The sequence below is a fragment of the Eubalaena glacialis genome, chromosome 17 (assembly GCF_028564815.1).
Source record: "Eubalaena glacialis isolate mEubGla1 chromosome 17, mEubGla1.1.hap2.+ XY, whole genome shotgun sequence".
NCBI classification, from domain to species: Eukaryota; Metazoa; Chordata; class Mammalia; order Artiodactyla; family Balaenidae; genus Eubalaena; species Eubalaena glacialis.
This window is the reverse complement of record NC_083732.1, coordinates 54,374,779-54,401,046: the sequence shown is the minus strand read 5'-3', so window position 1 is coordinate 54,401,046 and position 26,268 is coordinate 54,374,779. Positions and strand designations below refer to the sequence as shown.

Here is a 26,268-nt window from a genome sequence, read left to right as displayed (position 1 = left end):
TATCTTGGGTATACATATCTAGTTGTGGAATTGCTGGATCATGTGGTAACTCTCTTTAACCTTTTGAGGAACTGCCAGACTGTTTTCCAGTGTGACTGCACCATTTTACATTCCCAATAGCAGAGTATAAAGTTTCTAATTTCTCCACATCCTTGCCAACACCTGTTATTATATGTCTTTTGGATTATAGCCATCCTAGTGGGTATGAAGTGGTTTCTCATTGTGGTTTTGATTTACATTTCTGTAATGGCTGATGGTAATGAGCATCTTTTCATGTGCTTATTGGCCATTTGTGTATCTTTGGAGAAATGTCTGTTTAGATGTTTTACACATTTTAATTGGCCTCTGTTTTTATTATTGAATTTTATGAGTTCTTTATATAGTCTGGATACAAGTTCCTTTCAGATAACAGGATTTGCAGAAATTATGCCCCATTCTGTGGATTGTCTTTTCATTTTCTTGAAGGTGTTGTTTGAAGGACATACGTTTTTTAATTTGGGTAAAGTCCAGTGCTCTTTATTTTCTTTTGTTGCTTGTGCCTTTGGTGTCATTTTAGGCACACTTTTAGGTTCTCAAAGTGTGGTTCCCAGAATAGCAGTATCAAGATCACCTAAGAGCTTGTTAGAAATATAAATTTTGGGTCCTACCCTAACCCATTCTTACTGAAACTATAGAGGTGGGTCCAACAACCTGTTTTCACAAGCCCTCCAGGTGATTTTGGTGGACACTGAAGTTTGAGAACCATTGTCTCTAGGGAAGGAGTACCTTCTGCCAATCCAGAGGACACTGGAATTTCTTTCCTTTATAAATGTATACAGTACTGTAAATAATATACAATGGTTATATTTCTAAGGCAGAGCCCAGGCGTAATGAGTTTTTATTTATGGGTAGTCTCAGTTCCTAATTTTGCATATTTATAACAGTGGTAAATTTCACATTTGTGTTCTTTTTGTAAACGTCTTCATTTCTTTGTACTCCTATAGACGTGCCACATTGCTTAGTGCCCGTCAAGGAATGATGTCTGCTCGAGGCGACTTCCTAAATTATGCTCTGTCTTTAATGCGGTCTCATAATGATGAGCATTCTGATGTTCTTCCAGTTTTGGATGTTTGCTCATTGAAGCATGTGGCATATGTTTTTCAAGCCCTTATATATTGGATTAAAGCAATGAATCAGCAGACAACATTGGATACACCTCAGCTGGAACGCAAAAGGTAGCCATACTTGCCGTGAGATTGTTTTAAGAAATACTTGCTGTGGTCTCCATTAGTACATTGTCTGATTTTTGGAGTAAGGAGAACATTGCAAACAGGAACATTTCATGTGGGCAGGTGGGCTTGAGTCCATCCAGCCGCTCTCCATAGCTACTCCTCACTTAAAACATGAAACCTAAGAATCCAGTTAAGCTTTATGCTTTGAGGTAGTTTGTCCTGATTGTTTTATCATGTTTTCTATTAGAGTTTGTGTAAGCACTCACTATTTCTTGGTGTGATTAGCCTTTTGCTTCTGTTGAACCTATTTTGTAGTTGTAGTACATTTGGCTGATTAGTCTACCATTCCCAGCGTCTGAAACTTTATCCCAGTGTTTGAAATTGGTTAGATACTAAACTAACCTTTCCAGTATTTTTTGCATCACCTTTGCTCCTGTTCATATAGCACAAAATACTTCATGTAAAATGACTCACTTGTCTTTTTAAAGGACACGAGAACTCTTGGAACTGGGTATTGATAATGAAGATTCAGAACATGAAAATGATGATGACACCAATCAAAGTTAGTGTACAGAAAATCTGCTAATCTACTTCAAGAAATGGCTGCCTCAGTATTTCCCCTTCAAGCTTTTTAACTTCATTATTTTCTGTCTGGGTGGGAATTTCTCTTTTCTTTTCTATGTCCCGTTCCTTGCATTTTCTGTCCATTTTTCCTTATATATCCTTGCATTAATTACTTCATAAATAAGGATGAGTTAAAGAAATATTATAAACTTTTCAACAGTCAGTATTTTTTCTATTTTGACTTTGTATCTCTCCTTTGCATTTCTCTTAATTTTATGTTTACCTTTATTCTTAAGTGTGTTGGTACTACGTACATTTGAATAAAGTCTTAGCAGAACCTTTGCTAATATTGATGCAAAATAGACTGAGTCAAGAAAATGGAAAATACCAGTTATAACTCCCTATTTCATCAAAACTCAACAGTTAATGCAATAAAAAAGAGAGAAAATATTCCAAATTCAAGAAATTTGGGGATTTTTTACACTCTTAGTTGTAGCTTTCAGGTATAATTTCAAGTAGAATTAAAATACTTTTCTAGTGGGGTCAAATAGTCCGCTTGCCTGTTTCTTTTTATCACGTAGTACTTTATTTAGGCCTGGGAAAGACAACTTAACTTTAACTGCTATTTTTTGAGAACCCAGCCATAGCTCACTGCTATTTTCACAGCATACTGTAAGCACTGACAAAAGTTTTATTCCATTAATGGGAGTTGGTGCTGGTGTGCTGATTTCCTGTTGGGATGCATGAGCTGCCCAGACATTTCTCTGTTTATCTTCTTATAGAGGAATCAGAACTTAGAAGTAAGCAAATGCTCAAATTTTAGCCCCTTTTTTGGAGTCATCAGTGAGCCAGGTCCTGAACATGCTTAGGAAACTAGCTATATTCAGGTCTAAATCTCTAGAGAGAGAAGAGGTGGATGTGGGTAGTGTCTGTCCAATACAAAATGGAACAGTATTTGTTACTGCTAATAGTTTTTGCAAGTTTTTATTGTGTTAGAATACACATAAGTGAAATTTATCATTGTAACCATTTTAAACCAGTATTTTGAATTACCACTTTAAAATATCAAAATTTTGGACTATCAACTTGTTTTTGAGTGGCATTAAAATTTTATAAAGAGATAACAGGAATTTTGGATTGAGCAGATGTAGATCCTTTTACCCTTCCCCAATAATTAATTTTTTAAAAAAACATTTTATCTCTTTATGTTTAGGTGCTACTTTGAATGATAAGGATGATGACTCTCTTCCCGCAGAAACTGGCCAAAACCATCCATTTTTCCGACGCTCCGACTCCATGACGTTCCTTGGGTGTATACCCCCAAATCCATTTGAAGTGCCTCTAGCTGAAGCCATCCCCCTGGCTGATCAGCCACATCTGTTGCAGGTGATTCACGTAAACCAGCCTTAAGGTTTTTTAGTTGAATTTACTTTTTTAAAGTGTTCAATGTAACTGTAATATTTTTATTAAAATTCCAGCCAAATGCTAGAAAGGAGGATCTTTTTGGCCGTCCAAGTCAGGGTCTTTATTCTTCATCTGCCAGTAGTGGAAAATGCTTAATGGAAGTTACAGTGGATAGAAACTGCCTTGAGGTAAGATAGTAAAAATCTTCGCAATGTAATATTTGTGAGTTGAATGCTTATCCCAGCATCTAGTTTTTTGGAAATGCATTCAGAATATTATATTTACCCAAATAACAGAAGTATCAGAAATTCTTGCCTTATGACATAATTAAAGGAATTCCAACACTGTCATTAGTCTGCTTTGAGACTAACTTGCTGTGTTTGCCTGTTCCGGAGTTGATTGTTGTAATTCTGCTGAATATTTAAATTTTTGTACATATGAGCATATATAATATTGGCTTGTAACTTTTCTTTTTGAGTCTAGAATGGGAATAAATAAAGTAATATTAATGATGATACCTAACATTTGTTGGATAATTCTATCTCCTGGGCACTGTCTCAGTTAATCTTCACAACCATGTTGGGTAGAAAACATTATTATCCTGATTTTATGGGTAAGGCTTGGAGAGATTACATAAATTTCACGTGGGAATGTCTGTTGTTATACAACTAGTGAAGTGACAGATCTAGTTTTTAGATGAAAGTCTGATTTGAGAGCCTGAAATTATACTGTACTGTTTCTCCAGTGAAAAAGTAATAACACCATTTAAGAGCAGGCATATAGAAGACATGTACTTGAATAGAATTTTCTTTATTATCTAAGTGATAAAGAAGAATTTTATGTACATAAGACACTTAAGTAACCATAGATATTATAAAGATACTTACAAAAGTTCTCTGAGGCTGCTCTGGTAAATGCACTGGAATTGGTGCTCATCCATGGGAATCAGATAGACAAGAAATAGATTGCATCTTTGTAGTTGAAGTGCCAGAAGGGAATTATTTAACTGCCATGTGATCTCTGTGGAGTATTAGTAAGTTGAAAAGGAAATCTAGTCAGTTTGTTTTTTAATATCTAACATTTAAATGTAAAAATTCATAGGTTCTTCCAACTAAAATGTCTTATGCTGCCAATTTGAAAAATGTAACGAACATGCAAAATCGGCAAAAAAAGGAAGGGGAAGAACAGAATGTGGTGCCAGAAGAAGCTGAGAGTTCAAAACCAGGGCCATCTGCTCACGATCTCGCTGCACAATTGAAAAGCAGTTTACTCGCAGAAATAGGACTGACTGAAAGTGAAGGGCCACCTCTTACATCTTTCAGGTACTTGCTATTACTTTATGGCTATTATAATTTTTGTAAGAGTTTTTATTTAGAAAATTTATAATTTTCTTTGTATTTTATTTGTATATAAATAATAGGATGAAATATTATGTGTTTTTCTAGTTTATAATCAGATATTTAAATATTAGAGTTTTCTGGATTTTTGTTTTTTTGTGACTGTTTTGTCATTGATTGGCATTCTGATTTTCTCCTCCTTTTACTGAAGAAATTCTGACTCTGTTTTTAACGTTCAGTACTGAGTTAAAGTATATATCCATGTCAAATTGCCAATTATACACTTGTTAGCAGGAGCTCAGCTATGGGAGGGGAACATGCATGTGAATAAAAGAGCTTTATAGATTTGTGACTTTCACATTTGTTTGGGCTCACTCCTTTGCCAGGTTCACATTTAGTAAATCTCTTGCAAGAGGTAGGTTCTTTGCTTTCCCAGTAAAAACTTGCCTAGTATATACTGTGACTCAGTATGGCTAATCACCTAATGATTTGTTGAGTGTCTGCTTTATGCTGTATGATTTTTGGTTATGTAATGTCAGATTCTTTTTTTTTTTTTTCTTTTTGGTTTGCTTAGGAGGAGTTAAACTAGTTTAGGCAACTATATACATCTTATGTACACAGTCTAACAACCATAAAAGGCAAGGAAGAATTAGGGAGTGGGATGGCCCAAGCTTCCTAGAGACAATATGATTTGAGCTGAGATGGTTCGAATGTGTAGAAGCAGATAGATTGAGGGAGAGAAGAATTAGAGGTGGAGAGACAAGCTATTACTCCTTCTGGCTAGTTGTTAAAAAGGGGGCTGAAGTAGAATATTGCCTTTGGGGATGAAAAGGAAACCATGGTTAGGAAAAGAAAACTTATGAAGGACTTGATCACTCTGGAGGGACCAAGGGAAGAATAAATTAAAATCTGTTCAAGTCCGTGCAGTAGGAAAATAGGTGGTACTATTGAAAGAAATCAGGAGGCATTGTCACTGTGGTGAAGAGGCCATATTCAGTTTCACCATGTTGAGTATGAGTTAAGTATGATTGAAGTGGATATATTTCACACAATGAAATTCTGGTCCATTGTGAACTAAAGAGGGGTCTGGGAATCATCTAGTGGAGACAGACATTGGACTTTAAGGAGAGGAGGTAAAATTAAAGATGAAGAGAGAAGCCAGCCGGGGGATGTGTATCCTTACGTAAAGGACAGAAGGAATAATGGAGTAAAAATAAGAAGTTCTCCAAGGAACGAGTAGCTATAGAAAAGCTCTCCATTAGAGAGGATGTGGTTTTGAATTACTTAAGATCTCAGAATATTAAAAGACCAAGTAATTACTGTTATTGACCAGAAACCAGGAAATTTTTAGAGTTGCCTAAACTGCTTCCCCCTCTCCCCTTAAACTTCTTACAGGCCACAGTGTAGCTTCATGGGAATGGTCATTTCCCATGATATGCTGCTAGGACGTTGGCGCCTTTCTTTAGAACTGTTCGGCAGGGTATTCATGGAAGATGTTGGAGCAGAACCTGGATCAGTATGTATTTGGAGCACTTTACATTCTATTCTGCCGGATAAGAACATATTTCAGAGAATAATTCTGTCATGCATTTGTTTTGTTGTTGTTTTTTTTAAAGATCCTAACTGAATTGGGTGGTTTTGAGGTAAAAGAATCAAAATTCCGTAGAGAAATGGAAAAACTGAGAAATCAGCAGTCAAGAGATTTATCACTAGAGGTAAAGGTATTTAGATTTTCTTATCCTATACATATAGTATGCTATTTATATAAAATTTAAAAACAAATAACAATTTTGTTTAGGGGATATATACTATGTAATTAAAAATTTAAAGAAAATAAATGGTAATCACCAAATTTAGAGTAATGGCTATCTCTGGCAGTTGTTTTCCCAATGTCCTGTAATGATGAGCAATGGGTTTGTTCGTTTAAGTATCATTATGAACACATGGATTAAAACTGTTTGGATATGCTTCATTTCATTGATGCTCAAATTATCTTTTCTGTGGCTAGAAAGAGTCCAATCTTTGACAACTTCCTTACTTTTTGATATGTCTCATTTTCTGTTATTTTCTGTCACAGACCTTAAATCAGCCATTTCTTCAAGAAGCCCTGCTTCCTTTTAGCCGGAAATTGTATTTTGAGATTATCATCTGGGCTCTAGGTTGCTCACTGCCTGTTGGGTTTGTCATTGTTTCTAGGCCCTTTAGTAGGAAATGCTCCTTCAAGAAAGGAAGAAGAAAATTATTTCATGAGTTCATACTGATACTCCTAATTCAAATTCAAGATTTAGGACCACAAGTTTGTTTTATTTTCACCTTTTAGTCTTTACTTCCTTTCTTCTGAACTGAATAATATCCAGCTTCCCAGCAACACTGATAAAATTACTCATTTGCTTTTATCCCGCAGCATGCATACAACAGTCTTAGAATCATAACATCAACACCACTACCAACAAAATGATTATTGAAAATAGCTTAAGATTTATTTGCAGTTTTTGTTCTTAGAGCATATCCAATTGGAGATGTACAGTCAAAGTACATTGTTTAAAGTCACTTGAAATAATTCCTTTTGTGTGGCTTTGCTACCTACCATCTCATCTCCACACAATTAGGGCCTTTCAGTTCATTTTGCTTTCACTTTTTAGGGATTGCTCTCTCCTTTTTTTGACTTTGTTATGTTTCATAATTAGTGTAAAATATCTACAGTTGCAAGGTCAACTCTGTAGAAGAAGGTTGTATTCAGAGAAATCTAATTTCCATTCCTGTCTCTTACTTTGTATTCCCCCTGCCCCCTTTCGGGTTTTTGTTTGTTTTTGTTTTTAGCTTATTTCCCTCCCACTTTCAAAAAATATATAATCCTGTGTGTGTGTATTCATTACGCATCTCTCTCCTCCACTCCCACCCTGAGCATGCTATTATGCATTTTACTCCATCATGCTTTTCCCAGTTAACAGTATATCCTAGAGAGAAAGCCATAGCTATATATAGAGAGAGATGTTCTGCCTTCTTTTTTTCCGGCTACCTAGTGTTAAGCACCACATTTTATGGCTGTATCAATTTTTTTCAACCGGTTTCCTATTGATAGACATTTGGATTTGTTTCCAGTCTTTTGCTGTTACAAATAGAGATGTGATGAATAGCCTTATGTGTGTTTCTCTATTTGGCTGGCGTGTCTTTGAGATAGATAGATGGACATGGGTCAAAGGGCATGTGTATATGTAATTTCATCAAATATTGGCAGATACCTCTACATAATGTCTGTATATTTTTGCACTTTCAACATCAACACAACAATGCCTGATTTTCCAAAGTCTTGCCAGCAGTTTGTTGTCAAATTTTTAGATTTTTGCCAATCTGATAGGCAGTATAATTTAAATTTGTATTTCTCTTATTATGAGCAAAGTTAAACTTTGTTTCATATATTTCATATATTATGGCTGCTTCTTTTTCTGGGAACTGTTTGTTGATATTTCTTGCCCATTTTTCCTATTAAAGTGTTTTTTCCTCAATTTTTTTAGAAATGCTAAGTGTATATATACACTACGCATGAATCTTTGTCGGTAATAGAAGGTGCAAATGTTTTTCCCCGTTTGTCATTTTTCTTTTACTTTGCTATGGTATTCTGCCACCAAAGGAATATCCTATGATTTTTTTTCTAGGATTCACTATTTAAAAAAAAAAAATTTACACTTTGATCTACTTGTAATTTATCCTGCTGTATTACCAAATTGGTAGAGCTTTTAAGAAAATGTTATAATTGAGTTAAATTCCATTATCCTGATTTAATGTAAGATATTCTTGTATGATTCAGAGTGTTATTTGGAATATAAGCTTTTGAGAACCCAAATACTTCGTAGCTATTTCAGCTGTCAAGGAAAAGCTAAAATTAGATTTTCAGATTTTACATAGAAAAATTTCAAGGTGGTTTCCAACACTGAATTTAGTACTTTTTGTTGTGTTTTAATAGGTTGATCGGGATCGAGATCTTCTTATTCAGCAGACCATGAGGCAACTTAACAATCACTTTGGTCGAAGATGTGCTACTACACCTATGGCTGTACATAGGGTGAAAGTTACATTTAAGGATGAACCAGGAGAGGGCAGTGGTGTAGCACGAAGTTTTTATACAGCCATTGCACAAGCTTTTTTGTCCAATGAAAAACTGCCAAATCTAGATTGTATCCAAAATGCCAACAAAGGCACTCATACAAGTAAGTACTCTACAGGTAATGAGCACATACAAATTCTTTCCTTGTTTAATGGAAACAATGATAATCACAGTTATATATGTTTACAGTGGGAGAACGTTAATGTATATTTACACTTTTATACTATTTTATTCTAGATTAATGATTTAATCTTGTTTAAACTACTATAATTGACAATTTACCAGTTTGCTCTGTTACTGCCACACTTATTTTCATAAATGGCTGTGATTGTACTATTTTTTTTTCATCTCAAATTACAGTGTCTGGGGAGTGGGAGGTTTAAGATCTATGGTAATATAAAAATTCAAACTGCAGGATTTCCCCAATCCCTGTATTTAATAAGTAGAGATACTTAGAAGAAAATGCTATTGTCTAGAACAGTGCTTTTCAAAGTATAATTTGCAGAGTTGCTCCAGTGAGATGGAGCTTGCAACCAAATGTAAGTTGGCTGTGTCACCAACTTCACTGTTTAATTTAGCAAGAGTTTGTTTTTTTGGCAATAAGGTTTTCTGTATTAACATCCTGGTGTAAGCTCTGCCTCCTTGAGGATCAGCACTTTGGGGTTAGGATTCTTACCTAATTTTCAGGATTACAATTAGCATATTAAAAAATGTGTGAAAACTACAAAAGGTTGAAACGGGGTTCACGTAAAGTAGGGGCAGAAGATCGTCAGTCTTGTAGGTGGATGGATGTAGTAATTGAGGGAGAAGGAGTTACTAACAAAATCCTGTGTTTTACCTAGCTGTAGCTGTATCTTACTGGGGTTCTGTAAACTGCCACCATAAAAGCTGACTGAGGTCTGGAAAAAAGCTGAATGAGCTCTGGAAAGAATTGAGGATGAGAAGATGGGGAGAGTACCTCAGCCTTTCATCATTAGTTTCACCATTTGACTTTCTATAGTCCTATAATAAAAAGACATTGTCAAATGTGAATGAGGAAACCCGGGAAGTCATGACGTTTCAGAAATAACTTTTCTGCATACTCTTTAGGAAACCATACCCTGGTTTATGCTTAAGGTCTTAAGAATAATAATAGCTGGGTGGCTATAATGCCTTTAATGCCAAAAACTAAGAATAGAGAAGATGATACTCAAATATGTAAGAAATCTCAGCATTATTTATGGTGGAACTAACATAGCCCCAGTTGCTACATATTATTTCACAGCTTTGACATGACAAGGGGATAAATTCATTAAACAAATACTGAGTGAACATTTATTACCTACGAGGTTCATTCTACAGAATCACCCCCAACCCTGAAAACCATACGGAGAGTGACAGAAAGGCACTTAAACAGATGATAAGGAAGATGATCTACAGTTGTCACGTTCTTACTATGTTTGTCTCGTGTCCTCACATTGACTTTAACATTTAAAGTAGCTGCATTTACATTCATCTAAACAAAGTGTATTTCATATTTTTTTCCAGGTTTAATGCAGAGATTAAGAAACAGAGGAGAGAGGGATCGGGAAAGAGAGAGAGAAAGGGAGATGAGGAGGAGTAGTGGCTTGCGAGCAGGTTCTCGGAGAGATCGGGATAGGTGAGATAATTTTGCGTCTTTTATTGAGTACCATCTTTTTGGATGAATTGGAGGTAGGCCTGTAAATAAGAGTCTCAATTATGGACTTTTAGAAAATGAAAGTTTTAATAATTGGATACATGTATTGTAACTAAAAAAGTCTAACCAACTGTTATTAAAATATTCTGCTTTAAAAACCCAGAGGCAGTTGAAATTATATTGGCTTTTTATTTATCCCACTCAAGTTCCTAATTTTTTGAAATTTTTATTAACTTCATATCATGCTTTCCTAAATTTGTTTTAAAATTTTAATTGTGGCAATTGTGTTATTTAAACCTCTAAGTTTTCACGTGTTAGGATGGGTAGCATTTTACTTTTGACTAAAATTTCCAGTAAATATGGGTGGGCTCTTGATTTCTGGTATTTTAAGGTCCTGTTCCCTTAGAATCAAATTAACCTATGCATTGCAGATTGATAGATTTTCAAGTGACAAAATCTAGATAATCTTTATTTCCCCACCATCATTCTTTAGGCATTCTTCCACCCTGGTACCATAACTGGAGCTAACTGTATGCTCTGGTTTTCCAACTTTGTTACTAGTTGCACTGATATTTTCATTTTGCAGACAAGGGAAATGAAGTCGTAATAGCTCTGTTCACCTTTCAGGGATTTTAGAAGACAGCTTTCCATCGACACCAGGCCCTTCAGACCAGCCTCTGAAGGAAATCCTAGTGATGATCCTGATCCTCTGCCAGCACATCGTCAGGCGCTCGGAGAGAGACTTTATCCCCGTGTACAAGCAATGCAACCAGTATGTATGGTGTACTTAGCTGCCTCTTAACTGGCTGTGCCATTTTTGGTTTCCAGTTAAGGCTGGTATTTAAAAAAAAAAAAAGTTGCCAGCTGCTGGAAAGCCATGTGGTTGAGGACTGCAATAAAAAGGAAGCTTAGGGAGGGAAAGAAGCAGGACTTACTGGAGAGTAATTGTATATAGCTTGATGTTGTTTTTACTACCTGTGCCAGGTTGGCATTCTACCTAGTAATTTCCTTGTGTGCTAAGGAATTATCTGTGCATTGTATTTATTTGTACCCTTATTTGTACAAATTATTGTTACTTTGCAGCTAGAACACATTGCAAATAGTGTATTTTACTCTTTTTTTTTTTGGAGTAAAATTGCTTTACAGTGTTGTGTTAGTTTCTGCTGTACAATGAAGTGAATCAGCTATATGTACTTTACTCTTGATATGTATGACAGGAAGATTTTATTTTGAATGTTCTGTCAGAGGTTTCTTTCATGGAATATGAAACATAACCTAGTTGTGTTTTTTTGTCTTTATACATAACTATATGTACATGTTATAGCAAAAGAATAGTAAAACAGAGTCAACCAATTAATTATATTTCAGTGAATCCTTAGCCTTAAATGTAGGCATCTTTTTCTTTCTCCTTCTCCCTCCTTCACTTCTTACCTCCCTCTTTTTTGCTACACTAAATGAAAAAAATGTTTCCAGTTCTCTGATGAGGAAGGGAAAAAAATTGAGTATTTTTATGTTTACTCATGGGTATCAAAAACCTTTAAAAAAGGCTTGTCAACCAATATTAAACTAGCTTTAATAAGACTGCTAGTGCATAGACTATTTAATTCCCTACCAGAGTTTTCTATAATTAAGCTTCCAATTTAATAAAATCCATTACTGGTTCAGAATTTTTTTTTTCTATTTGTTATCCAAGTTTCTTACATTTTCTTCTTCTTCTTTTTTTTTTTCTGATAAAAGATTGCTGATTTAGACAAGAGGTTTCAGAGAGTAGAGGCAAGTAACATTTGTTTGTTATTTACAGGCATTTGCAAGTAAAATCACTGGCATGCTGTTGGAATTATCCCCAGCTCAGCTTCTTCTTCTTCTAGCAAGTGAAGATTCTCTGAGAGCAAGAGTGGATGAAGCCATGGAACTCATTATTGCACATGGACGGTAATGTATACAACTGGGAAGACATTTTAGTTTAAACATCAGCTACTTTATTTTTAGGATGTGGCTGTCACCATATCTTAAAATTTATACTAAATAGTACAAGACTTTAAATGGCTTTTTAAGAGATGGCTTAAAATCCATGAGTGAGACAGCTGACTTTCACATGTATTAGAAGGGCAGAATTTTAGCAGTCACTTTAGGTTCTGAAGATTTTTTACAAACCTTATTTAGAAACTAACTTATAAAAGAAGTACATCTCATTCTCCACGTGAATACCCCTAATGGCAGAGGCCAAATACCTCAAGGAATTGGGTGTAATCCCTGAGTCCTTGCAATAAACATGAAATTTCTTTTAGAAATTTTAGAATTTTAGAAATTTCTTTTAGACCTCCTGATTTATCTTAAAAATCATGCAAGTTTTTGCTTTCTATTGTGTAGTATATTTGTTTTAATATTAAACTTGAAAATATCTAACAGTTAAATGACTTATCCTTCCTTTTCCCAGGTGACAGGTAAAAGTGACAGGAAGATATGCCGTACTTAATCTGTGCCCTACTGGGGCTACTCTAATATCCAGTTTAAGGCTTTGAAGTGTTATTTTAGATGAAAATGTCTGTTTATTTTTCTCCTAGTCATGTTATTGAATGAGGAACTTAGATTAGATATAGTCCTAGAGATGGATAAGTGGGTAGGCTAAGCCCTGAAACTAAATAGCCGCTTACCTATTCCAGCGATTTACCTGTCTCAGAGCCTTTGAATGGTCCAAGCCAAAGACTATTGCTAGAAGTTTATTTTCTTTGCTGTTACTACTATTTTTTCTTCTCTTGACTTTCATGTACTATGTCTTTATTCCTCTTCCCTGTTTCTGGAAGTATCAACACACTGATATAGCTTAGCCCATTATAGAAAAAGTTGCAAATAATGTGTGTTTTTGATAAAAAAGATATTTGTAAATATATGTAAGTGTTGCTAATTTAGAAGTGTTTTCTATTGAATGTAAGAATATATAATATTGACTACTTTCACCTGGCTTTATGGATTGAACAGTGGATTTATTAGTATTCTAGAATAATTAAATACCCTAGAGCATTTGATTGCTATTGTGGTTGCTTTCTGAACATTTTTCTGTTCTTTTACAATGCTTCCCCTGAGCTCAAGTTTCAGTACCCCTATGAAGACTGCATTTATTTTGTCTTAAATCAGGTAGCCTTTAGTTCATTGTCTTGGATCATACATGTAGCATCCTGTGTTTTTGTGTATATTATTGACATTTCTGTTCCTAGAACTGCATTAAGACTAGTAAGTGTCCTAGATATTTATTTACTTCAAAACTTAAATGTATTTATATATTCTTATAAATTTAAATGCATATGGTTTTCTCTACACTAAATTCTAGAATTTCAGTTATCTGAAATGTGAAAAGTTGTTTGTTTGTTTTTAGGGAAAATGGAGCTGATAGTATCCTGGATCTTGGGTTATTAGACTCCTCAGAAAAGGTACAGGTAAGGGATGTTTTGTACATGTGCTAATAATAAGCACTTGGAATTTAAATTACAGAAGGGAGAGGAAAGCGTATTTACAAAGAAACTATGTCTTTGTAAGTAAAAATGCTTGATTACAGTAGAGGAAAAAGCAAAGATAAGTATAAAGGTGTCATATACAGAATCAAGTAATAAGACTGGTTGAGATAGGGTTCAGTGTAACCCCACTCACTGGCTGCCTCCACTTGAGCACAGGCTGAATTAAGCTTAAATTAGAGATGTCATTAATTAATATCAGAGAAGGAGAGCAGTCCTATGGATTCCTAGGTCTCCTTCCTCAAGTAAGCAGCAGAGATCCAGAGAAAATGTGACATACGGTATAGCAGTAAGAAGGCTTTTTTTAAAGTGCATGATGTATTTCAATTTGTAAGCTACCTGAGAATTTCAGTGCCAGCCAAGATATAATCTTATCTCTTTCACTGACTACAACTAAAGACTCTGGACAAAATACAAAAAGGAACTGCTTGAGGATTCTGAAAAGTAAACAACAGCACACTGATTGGAGGGAAGTCAAAATTTGAAAAACTGTTATTTTGAAGCGTTGTTTCAGGCAGGACAGTAAAACTGGTCCCCATTACTCCGTCTTAACTGGAAGGTAGTACATGCTTTAAGAAATAAACTATAGTATAAACCACTGTCCAAGTCCCAGACTATCCCATATGGTGCATATGCGGGGCAGACCCAATAATATAATTAAAAGGCTTTGAAAACTTAATTGGTAATGGAACCACTGCACACAGAAGATGACACTTCCAAGCTGAACATAACCAGGTTATTGCCTACCAAAGCCAAAAAACATCAACATTCTCCATATCATTTTAACAAGACCCAGAGTTTTACAACTTAGTATTCAAAATGTCCAGGATACACTCCAGAATTATTCAACATACAAAAGAACCAACAGAGACTCACTAATTCTCCTGGGAAAAGAACCAATAGATGCTAGCCTTGAGACGACCCACTTGTTGGAATTATCAGAGACATTATCTCATGTTCTGTGAGATAAAGGTTAATAAACACAAATGAATGGAAAGGTAGAGGTTCACAACAAAGAAATAGAAACTAGAGAACCAAGGGAAAATTTTAGAAAGTACAATGTATGAAAGAAAAAATTCACTGAATAGGTCAATAGCAGAACAAAGATGACAGAGGAAAATTCATCAGTCAGTTTGAAGATAGATAGAAAGTATCCCTTCTGAAGAATAGAAGGAGAAAAGATGTCAAACAAACAACAGTTTTCAGAGACCTGTTGGACCATATCAGACATGCATGTCATTGGAGTACCCAGAAGAGGAGAACGAGATTGTTACAGGAAAATATTTGAAGAAATAATAGCTGAAAACTTCCCAAATTTGATGCAAGACATAGATTTATAGATTCAAGGAGATCAGTGAACCCTAAAAAGGATAAACTGAAAGAAAACTGTGTCTAGATACATAATCAAGCTGCTGTAAAACTAATAAGGAAGCAAAGAAATAGTGCCTTACATATAGATAAACAGTGATTTGAAAGGCAATGGATTTCTTATCAGAAACTGTGAAGGCCAGAAGACAACAGAGAGCATCATCCTTAAAGTGCTTTTAGAATTGTCAATCCAGAATTCTATATCCAAGGAAAATATATTTAAGGAATCAAGGTGAAAGAAGCTACCAGAGTTTTATTAAGTAATTTTACTTAAATGGATAGAGAAGTTAACAGGCACAAGCTTTGTATATCACAATTCTGAAAGAATGAATTAAATTTATTTACATTTGAATATGAATGTGGCTTTACCTATCGAACTTTACATTTAAGTGATTTAGAGAACCAGTTCATATGTTTTGCTGTTAAAAATCAATCTTGGGTAATGTCAAAAATATTACTGTTAGTTTTTTTGGAGGGGGTATCTGGAGTATTATTATTGTTAATTTTAAAGAGGGTTATAATGGCATTTTTTAATAAAAAATAATCCTTTTCTTGTAGACACATATATTAAAATATAAACAAACAAACAAATAAATAAAATCAATCTTGGGGCTTAATCTCTGATACTCTATTATTAGGAAAACCGAAAGCGTCATGGTTCTAGTCGAAGTGTAGTAGATATGGATTTAGATGACACAGATGATGGTGATGACAATGCCCCTTTGTTTTACCAACCTGGAAAAAGAGGATTTTATACTCCAAGGCCTGGCAAAAACACAGAAGCAAGGTTGAATTGTTTCAGAAACATTGGCAGGTAAAATAATCTTGTATTTGAATTTTTTAAAAATCTCAGTTTATGAGACTTTCTAAAATATATTAGTTTGTAAAATGTATATATGCTCTACTATAAAAATTTCTCAACATATTTTATGTATATTACATATGTGTGGGGTGTTATGTGTTCTAGAATTATTTTTGAATTTAAATACTATTTGCTTGTTTTTTATTTTTAGGATTCTTGGACTGTGTCTATTACAGAATGAACTATGTCCTATCACATTGAATAGACATGTGATTAAAGTGTTGCTTGGTAGGAAAGTAAGTGATCTGAATGAACCTAACTGCTTTTACAATTGCAAAAAATTTGTTTTATAAAATAATTATATATATAGCATTAAATTAGTATTAAATTTTAAAGCATTATAGCCATTATAAATCATTTTCAAACATTTAATGACATGGGGAAAATTTGAATACATGGAGGAGAGAGCATAGAAGAATGGGTGACACACAGGTGGGTTTGGAGGGTTTGACAGACCTGGATCCTGTTGCAGACAAATCCCTCGACATTTATGGCATATTTCCCCATTTATAAAATGGTAAAGAAAACAGTATAGTGCCTGGCACATAGTTAAGTGCTCAGTAAGTTCTAGCAAGTAGTGGCAATAGAAGTAGTATTGTATTGAAAAGAGCATTCCCAGTTTCAAAAATATACATAAGATGTAGGTGGGTAGAGGGGACAAAAGGATGTAAGAAAATATAGCATAGTATGCTTGATAATTATCTCTGGGTGACAGAATTAGCTTATTTTCTTTATGTGTTTTGATAGTTTGACAGCTGGTACATTCCTTTACGACGGGGTTGGGGGAGAGAAACGACATCCTTTAAATTAATGCATAATACTAATTATAATCACAAAACAATATTTTACAGTCTTTTCTAGTGATGCACAACACACATCTGATATGATTAGCATTGTTAAAGCTGTGGTCTGTTAATAACTTTCTTTACTCAAACCCATTGGTGAATATTATTTTCTATTATTACAGCATATCATACTATGATACATATTTTTTCCTCTTCTTTTTCTTTTAAAACTCTGACTCTGTTGACTTCTTGAAGTGTTCCAGCTAAAATGTTCTTGTGCAGAGAAAGAAGAACTGGACTTAAAGCTCAGCAACATAGAAATGTTGAGCCTTTAACGGGGTTTATGGAAAAGATTATGGAATCAAATAGACTCAAGTTTAACCCAATGATGTGACCTTCAGCAAGTTACTGGATTCCTCTGAGCATCAGATTTATCATCTGGAATTAATAATCTGTATTTTATGATTATTGTCAAGGCTAAACAGGATGTGTATTTAGCTTAGGACCAGTTAGTTGCTCGGCATAATCACTTTGCAATAATTAGTGCTGGTTTCTACAAATAAATTACTTTACAACTTTAAAAAAAAACTAGTATACTCCTGGTTTTAAATTTTTTAAAAATGCATATTTTTCATGCTTTGAAAATTGAATGTATTTATCACAGCCAAAGACTTATTAAAATTTTACCTCTTTAGATCAGTTATATTTAGTGGAAGATAAACTGATAAAGAATAATCTTCAAATTAGATAAAATTCTTTATCATAGATTTCAACTTACTAATGGATTCAGTTAAGATGTTTCTTTCGTAATTGATTTTCATATGATTACTTTCTTAGGTCAATTGGCATGATTTTGCTTTTTTTGACCCTGTGATGTATGAGAGTTTGCGGCAACTAATACTTGCTTCTCAGAGTTCAGATGCTGATGCTGTTTTCTCAGCGATGGATTTGGCATTTGCAATTGACCTGTGTAAAGAAGAGGGTGGAGGACAGGTAAAGCAAATGTGTGGTTTTCTGATTCTGGCAGGAGAATTTGGTTAGTCTGTTGTGCTTGACATATAGAAAAACAATTTAGATAAATAGGGACCAAGAAAGACAGACAGACACACACACACACACACACACACACACACACACACACAGAGAGAGAGAGAGAGATAAAAGACACAGTAGGAGATGGAGAGTAAGTGAGACAGACTGAGAGGTCGAAGAGTTTATAGTTACTTAGGCCTAGAATGTTTGCATTCCTTAGATACTTGTCAGATACAGAATTGTCTTTAGATTTTAAATTTTTAGGAAATTGTTTTCTGAACTGTTAACTTATTACTGCTTTGACAAAATTGCTTTTAAATGGCACTGCTAAATTTTTCACAGGTGGAACTTATTCCTAATGGTGTAAATATACCAGTCACTCCTCAGAATGTGTATGAGTATGTGCGGAAGTATGCTGAACACAGAATGTTGGTAGTTGCGGAACAGCCATTACATGTAAGTGTTTTCTGGAAAATGTTACTTGATCTGATGAGGCTATTTGTGTCTTCTGTGTTTTAAACTAGCTCACAGTGTATTCAGCTTGCTTATAAAAGGTCAAAAATTTTAAACCAAAATGAATTTACATACAATGTAAATTACACATGAATCCAGACCTTTCTTTTGGGTAAAACTACTTGGAAAAACCATGTAATCATCAGAAAGTAGATTTGGTAAGGATGCTTTGTGGGACTAAAATGACGACTGTTTTGGGGGGTCCTGCAACCACCCATACCTCTCTCTGGTGACTCACTAGAAGAACTCCTAGGACTTGGAGGCAGTTGTACTCATAGGTATGGTTTATTATAGCAAAAGGACTCTCACAAGGGGAAAAAAGTACATCAGACAGAGTCTGGAGGAATCCAGATACAGGCTCCAAAGTTCTCTCTCTGGGGGCATGAGTTGTCACAAAGAACATACGTCTTCCTCCAGCAGTGAACTACAGCAATGCATGTGCAGTGTTTGTGTTTAGGGAAGCCTGCTTAAGAGTCACAGTGCCCAGGGTTTTTATTGGAGGCCAGTCCTGTAAGCAGTTCAGACCCCCTGAGGAAAAACACGTGTTCATCATAAATCACCTTCTTTGCACAAATAATCTAGGCAAGCTGGTACAGCAGGGTTTATTGTCCCAGGCATTCAAAATAGCCACATCAGTTAGTAATGTAAGGAAAATTCTAAAAACCAAGGACCATTCCTCCAATCAGGCTCTTCTAAAGGGCAACATCAGGCCCGCTCTTTCTCCTCTTGAAGAATGTTTATGAAGTGTTTCTGATCCCTGTTCTGGGAATAACTGTGTGGGCTCTGGAATCATACTGTCAGGGTTCAAATCATGGCTGCAGCCCCCTCTAGCTGTATGACATTAGCAAACTACTTAAGTATTTTGTGCCTTGGTTCCCTCCTCTGCAAAATGAGGATAGGATTAAATGAATTAACATATGTAAGGTGCTTAGAACAGTTCTTGGCACATGGTAATTTCTCAGTAAGCTTCTAGATTTTGGGTTTGTGTCAGGGATGTTTGTTTTTGTCATTATCATACTCTTCCTAGGATGTTGACAGGATAGCACGTTTGACAGATTGAAGCTATTCTTAATGACTAGCCTGTTTGTTATTAACATAATTTAAAAAATTATTTTTGTTAACTCCTGATATGTAACAGTACTCCTTCACTTTTGAACCTGTAGCCCTTTTTTCCCTCTGCCACTCTTTTGAATCTGTTAATAAGAAACTCAAAATACAGAACTTAATTTTTTAGTATTATTTAGAATTATTTAGTATTCTTAGGCTGCTAAAATTAGATATTGGGCTTTAACAATAATAAATGCTATGTAGAAAATAAAGTACTGATAGTAATAAACAGGTTATTTTTGAAATCCTCTAGGCAATGAGGAAAGGTCTACTGGATGTGCTTCCAAAAAATTCATTAGAAGACTTAACAGCAGAAGATTTTAGGCTTTTGGTAAATGGCTGTGGTGAAGTTAATGTGCAAATGCTGATCAGTTTCACCTCTTTCAATGATGAATCAGGTATGAAATTTTTTTAATGTTTATTTAAGGAATAAACTACATAGATAATTTGGTCAGTCAGTTTTCTGAGTTTCTGGTTCTTACATATTTACAGGGGCTTAGGAAATGCTGTGTTACTCAGGTGTTTTTATATATATATTTTAAGATATGTTTGAACCTATGATAGCTTAGCATTAGGTCATTCTTAATTCTTTTATTGTTTAATTTTTCTAGGTTTTAATAAATGTATGCTTTAGTAATGATACAATTAAAAATTCCTTGTGGGCAACTGTGTGAAAAGGACTTTTATAAACTATTAATAATTAAGAAAAAATAATCCATGTGACAATTCTGTTGGCCTTTCCCTATTCATGTTCCTTAAACTCTAATTAAAGAATTTGACTACATGATGTTTGCTTTGTAGAACAGGATCCAAAGCACACTTAGAAAGACATAAAAGCACACAAACACATGGAGAATCTAGAAAGAATAACAAGCGGTAGTGATAATCCTAGACTAACATTCATCTTTAGTGCTTGATTTGTTGCAACTCTTCCTTTCCAAGTCCCATATTCTAGGAATAGACTCTTTAGCTGTGACTACACAATAAAACACTGGAAGCTCCATGAAATTCCTGAGAGGACTATAACTCTAGTCCAAGATTATTGCATACGTGAAGATACCAGTTTTTTCCCCTTTATTTTTCATATTTTGCAAACAGCTTCAGCCAAATTATAGTAAGTTAAATTTGGATAAATTTTCTTGTTTTTCCTTCATGCTTGGCAACGTATAGATCATTGCGTAGTAGTTTTTGTGCCAGTTATTAATATAATTTTCAATACTTGTGAGATAAGAACTTGGCTTATTTGCAAACCAGAAACTTAGAAGCGGGGAAAAAAAATACCTAAAGACACTCCAAGTATGATCCTCAGATCAGCAGCATCAGCATCATCTGGAAGCTTTTTAGAAATGCAGAATCTCCGGTTCCTTTCCCCTTTCTTCCCCCATACCTAGTGAATGAGAATCTGCATTTTAAAAAGATCTCGATCCAAGTGATTTGTAAACTCATTAAACTTTGAGAAGCACTGGTTTAAGGTCATGAGAAAAATCATGACTTACAGATGGGATTAAAGTCATGTGATTTTTGAGGCTGGTGGTTCATTTTTCTTGTCTTGGTCATCTTGGTCATTAGGATTGATTAATGAACTCTAGAGGTTTCACATTATGCAAGTGGTCCTAACTTCCTCTGTTAGGGTTAGCCCCCCCCCCCAATTTTAATTTTATACCTACTTTTATAAGAAGTAATATTCTAAAAATATAACTGATATAGTGTATATATATATATTTTTTAACATCGTTATTGGAGTATAATTGCTTTACAACTGATATAGTATATTTATTGAATTTATATTCATTTGTAGGAGAAAATGCTGAGAAGCTCTTGCAGTTCAAGCGTTGGTTCTGGTCAATTGTAGAGAAGATGAGCATGACAGAACGACAAGATCTTGTAAGTTAAGTTTCACAAGATTTGTAGAAGAAAATGTAAAAACCTTAAATACTATGTATGACAGCGTTTTGTTTTCAATTTGTAATGGTTGGTCATTTTAATTTTGGCTAAGAAAATTATTGAAGGTCAGAAATAAAAGGCAGTTTTGTTTCTCTACTCTAGAACAGAAGTATGAGTAAAACTGTAAGCAGAGTGAAATACATCTTAGCTATTAAAATGCTATCCTTAGTCCCAGAAGATAATACCAGCTTATTGTTGAGACATGTTTTTCCCCCTATAGTGCTTATATATGCTAGCAGCCTCTTTTGTACATCCTTAATCCTTTTGACTAGCAGCAAACCTTTGCAAAATTTTTGAATAGTATCTTAATTGCTCTGTATACTATGAATAGAGTAGCTTAATTATGGGTACTACATCTCTGATTTAATCTTATTACTTATTATTAACTTAGAATCATAAATTAGATGATATAAACTTTGATTATATTGAAAAGTCTATCAAGTCTGTGGAACCTATGTCCAACCTTGAGTATATCCAAGTCAACCTGTCCATTAACCTTGAAAGGCAGTCTAGACTTTCCTGTAGAAATTTGAGGGACATTCCTTACCCAGAAAATCTCAGAGATCCTTTCTATTCATATTCCTCATAGTTCCCTGTGATGTTTCCCCTGTTGAAGCAGCCTTAGTTCTCAATACTCTAAACCAGACCTCTTACAGAATGTATAAAAATGATCCAATTTCTAGATATATCCCCCAGTTTCATTTGAGAGGGAGAAATAAGTTACTTGTGCACGAAAGCACAAAACTTGCAGTTTCCAATTTACCTGTAATTCAGGCAGTAACTTATTGATATTTTTTGGGGGGGAAGGGGTCGTGCATTTAGCATTCCTTCATCTTTACATGGCCCCAAGAGCCTTCCGTCCAGTATTTCTCCACTATAGCAAGACAGGTTGTCCAGCAGTCCTAGCTGTCAGCTGGGTTTTGTTCTTGGCTTAGCCATATGGTAGTTTCCTAGGTTGCTCCCTAGGTTGATTCCATATAATTCCATGTACTTGGACTTTCCCAATCTTGTGGACCAACCCCAAAGTCCCTACTTATGCTAATACCATATCTGTCCCTGTTGGCTTTAGGAGTACCTGATAGCGTATTAGAGTTCTTGTAGTCAGTCTTTGGATTCAGAGCAAAACCAATACATCCTCAGTGCAGTCGGTCAAGTTAAATCTCACTGCATTTCTTCTGCCTTCTACTGGAAGAGAAAGCTGTTAACTATTCAGTCTTTTGTGAGAGAGAATCTCCCTCTGTAGGGACCTCAAAATGTCTTAGCAGCAGCTTTAATTTGTGAGCTTTACTCTTTAAACTCCTGTTATACCAAGGTGTCTTTTACCTTCTCCTCTTCCCCTTCCCCTTTTGGGAGGTTATCCTTCACATATTGTTGGGTTTTTCCTTATGTGTCTCAAGGACAGAATATAACAGCGTTTCCTAAACTGTTCTCCTTTGAATTATTAGTCCCAGGATTGTGGGGTAAGACTACATAGTTTATTTCCCTCTTGGAGAGCCACAGGTCACTAGTGAAAGTTCTGAGAAGTCCTCTGGTATTTATTTCTCTTCCTCTAACTTCTTGGAGGTCCAGCGATGTAGTCATCTGTCTGGTTAATCACGTTTATCCTTGGAGAAACACTTTACATTAAGTTTCTTTTTTTACTTGTAAAATGAGTAGATTGGGCCAGCTTTACCTCTACAGTACCTTCCGGCTCTTTTATAGTTCTTTGAAGATTTTGGAGACCCTAACAAACACAGAGGTTTTTTTTCCTGCCTCCTTCTATAGAATTCTAGATGAGATTTCTCACAAAACTATGCTTCACGAATAGTTTAGGTTTCCTAGTCATTCTGGGATAATGAGTATATTTGTCTGTTTAGTTGTACACTATAAATGCAAGATTTTAAAAGCTTTACCTTAAGAGATAGGCACTGTCTTACTATCAGTGAGGAATGGTATGTATTAATGAAAATGTTTCAGGAAAGTACATCTTTGGTTATCATATTTAAAGAAAAAGTAATTTATGCTATATTGCACAAATTAGATGCATTTTAAAACTCAATGTTGGGACTTCCCTGGCGGTCCAGTGGTTAAGATTTTGCCTTCCAGTGCGCGGGGTGCGCATTCGCTCCCTGGTCGGGGAGCTAAGATCCCACATGCCTCGGGGCCAAAAAACCAAAACATAAAGCAGAAGCAATATTGTAACAAATTCAATAAAGACTTTAAAAATGGTCCACATCTCCCCCCCACCAAAAAAAAAAAATCTAAAAAAAAAAAAAACCCCTAAAAATGTTAACATGGCTTATTGCATGGATTTTGATGTACAGTAGATGCTGTCGAACACTTAATTACTATTATAAAATTATTATGTATCACAATGGACCACTGAAAATACTGGGTTGTTTTGCTAGTAGATAAAATGCAAAATAACTTTGATAACCTCTGTGAATTTTGAACCTTTTTTGGAGACCTTGTACCTTATTCCCACTAAGAGATACTCTGGAATTTAGCAACTGGAAAGGCCCTTAGAGAGCATTTGGTCCAATAGCCTCATGTTACAGATGAGAAACTGAGGCATTGAAACATAGTCACTTTTCTACATACCTGACATTTTTTTCTCTTCTGACCCTGAACCTTTCCTTTTTAATACAAGAAATTTAAAACCCAGTTCAAAAATAATACCCCTTCGTAGGTTTTAACACAAGAATGGGGCTCTATGTATATATTGCCAGAGTTAAGGGTTGAATGTTAATCTTTTAAAAAAGCCAAACTTTTAATTATTATACTCCTGTTTAGGTTTACTTTTGGACATCAAGTCCATCACTACCAGCCAGTGAAGAAGGATTTCAGCCTATGCCCTCCATCACAATAAGACCACCAGATGACCAACATCTTCCTACTGCAAATACTTGCATTTCTCGACTTTACGTCCCACTCTATTCCTCTAAACAGATTCTCAAACAGAAATTGCTACTCGCCATTAAGACCAAGAATTTTGGTTTTGTGTAGAGTATAAAAAGTGTGTACTGCTGTGTAATATTACTAGCTAATTTTGTAGATTTTTTTCCATTTGTCTATAAAAGTTTATGAAAGTTAATGCTGTCACACCCCGTGGTGGTACCTTAAAGCGATTAAATGCAAACAAACATTCCTTGCTGAGTTTGTAGCTTAAAGGCCTGAGGAGCACTAGCAACATTTCACTATAATGGTTTGCTAGTCAACAACTTCTGGGTCTAACCCCAGCCAAAGATGACAGCAGAACAACATAATTTACACTGTGATTTATCTTTTTGCTGAGGGGAAAAAATGTAAAATGTTCTGAAAATTCACTGCTGCCTTTGTGGAAAGTGTTTCAGCAAAGGTTCTTGTATAGAGGGAATAGGGAATTTCAAAATAAAAAATTAAGTATGTTCTGTGTTTTCATTTTAACTTTTTTTATGGTGTTTAATTTGTGGTTGGCTGCAATTGTGTATCATGTATATGGAACTTGTAAAAAAAAAAAGTTCTGAACATTCAGATCTTAGAGATGAAATCACTTTTACCTATAAAAACCACTTTTATTGCGGTTTGACTGCATTGAGCTCTAGGATATTAAATGATATCACTAATATTTTGCATGTAATTTGTTCATTTGAGTGAGGGCACTTTTTTGTACATATGATGGGGGCCAATGCACAATACTTTATCACAATCAACTTTCTTCCTTTGTATCCCTATTTCAATGAGCAGTCAGTCAGGTGTACTGCACTTCAGTTCTAACTAGACATTTGTACTAAGGCATTTCAGTTATGTAAACTCAGCCTGGGCACTTTCTGATAACTGTAAAATGTTTTATAAGATCATGATTATTGAAGATAAATTTTGGAAAATTTTAAATGTTCGTGAGCAGCTTAACTACTTTTGTATCTAGCCTTTTTTAAGTATCTTGTTACATTTACTTTTTTAAATAAAGAAATTACAGAAGAAATGTCAAGTAATACTGAAGAAACAGTTTTTATTTATGTAGTTGTACATTTTTAAACTAAGGGCAATATACCGACACGGTTATGTGCATAAAAATTTTGATTTAAAGAACTGAATGTACACATGGACTCTAAGAAACAGAAGAAAATCAGTCCACATTTTACAGTTAGCAGAGAATCCTGAATGGCACTGGCCAGGCCACTTTTTCTTTTTACAAATGGGGGAAGTAAAGTGAGCCTTACTTGGCATAGGAAGTTACTTCACTTATATTTGATAACTAAGTGAGAGGTTCCTTTTGATGACCTATTAATTATGTAGCTTAGGACCATTATCTCTGAATTCTTGTGGTTTTAGTAGCTTTATTCAATGGCATAATAAGGAACACTGTTTTCTTCACCATGTCTTCAGTAAAGTGACTTAAACCAGTCACTTTACATACTGAAAACGAGGAAAGAAATTCTCTGGAGTCTTTCCTACCTTTCAGTTCCTTTATAGGACTCCTGGCCTTTGGGATGTTTTTCATGTTCAAAGGCACTATGCTTTATTTTATATATATATATATATATATATATATATATATATATATATATATATATACACACACACACACACACACACACACACACTATATATATGTGTTATATATATACATACATATATATATATAAGTTATATATATATAACTTCCTTCAGAAGACTGAACCATGTGATATTTTCAGCCCTGCTGACAAAATAAGTATTAAAAACTAAAGTGACAGTAGTGAAATTCATTGTATTACTTAAAACATACACAACATATGATGTATGAGATGTGTAAATTAACCAAAGGTTACTTTACAAAATGAGACATTGGTTTTTATGTCTAAATGCTATTTCTGAATAAATGAAATAGTAATTAGAGTAAGAGCTGATTTTCATCGACGTGTCTGAA

At 34.8% G+C, this 26,268-nt stretch overlaps 1 protein-coding gene across 5 annotated transcripts in view; it reads left to right on the top strand.

The window, feature by feature from the left end:
* The window catches only part of UBR5 (ubiquitin protein ligase E3 component n-recognin 5), a 142,054-nt gene extending 116,225 nt beyond the window's left edge, over positions 1-25,829 (top strand). For 4 of the 5 annotated variants that reach the window (XM_061172198.1, XM_061172195.1, XM_061172197.1 and 1 more), the window contains 19 exons: positions 984-1,214; positions 1,700-1,773; positions 2,989-3,161; positions 3,254-3,367; positions 4,281-4,501; positions 5,912-6,032; positions 6,133-6,231; positions 8,481-8,724; positions 10,149-10,260; positions 10,906-11,050; positions 12,080-12,210; positions 13,652-13,712; positions 15,794-15,969; positions 16,169-16,253; positions 17,640-17,795; positions 18,177-18,290; positions 19,708-19,852; positions 21,253-21,338; positions 24,171-25,829. In XM_061172198.1, the coding sequence (XP_061028181.1) occupies positions 984-1,214; positions 1,700-1,773; positions 2,989-3,161; positions 3,254-3,367; positions 4,281-4,501; positions 5,912-6,032; positions 6,133-6,231; positions 8,481-8,724; positions 10,149-10,260; positions 10,906-11,050; positions 12,080-12,210; positions 13,652-13,712; positions 15,794-15,969; positions 16,169-16,253; positions 17,640-17,795; positions 18,177-18,290; positions 19,708-19,852; positions 21,253-21,338; positions 24,171-24,383 (2,701 nt within the window). In that variant the 3' untranslated portion in view covers positions 24,384-25,829. The remainder of the gene's footprint in view (positions 1-983; positions 1,215-1,699; positions 1,774-2,988; positions 3,162-3,253; positions 3,368-4,280; positions 4,502-5,911; positions 6,033-6,132; positions 6,232-8,480; positions 8,725-10,148; positions 10,261-10,905; positions 11,051-12,079; positions 12,211-13,651; positions 13,713-15,793; positions 15,970-16,168; positions 16,254-17,639; positions 17,796-18,176; positions 18,291-19,707; positions 19,853-21,252; positions 21,339-24,170) is intronic. The other variant, XM_061172196.1, reaches the window with a different exon arrangement.
* The last annotated feature ends 439 nt before the right edge of the window (positions 25,830-26,268 follow it).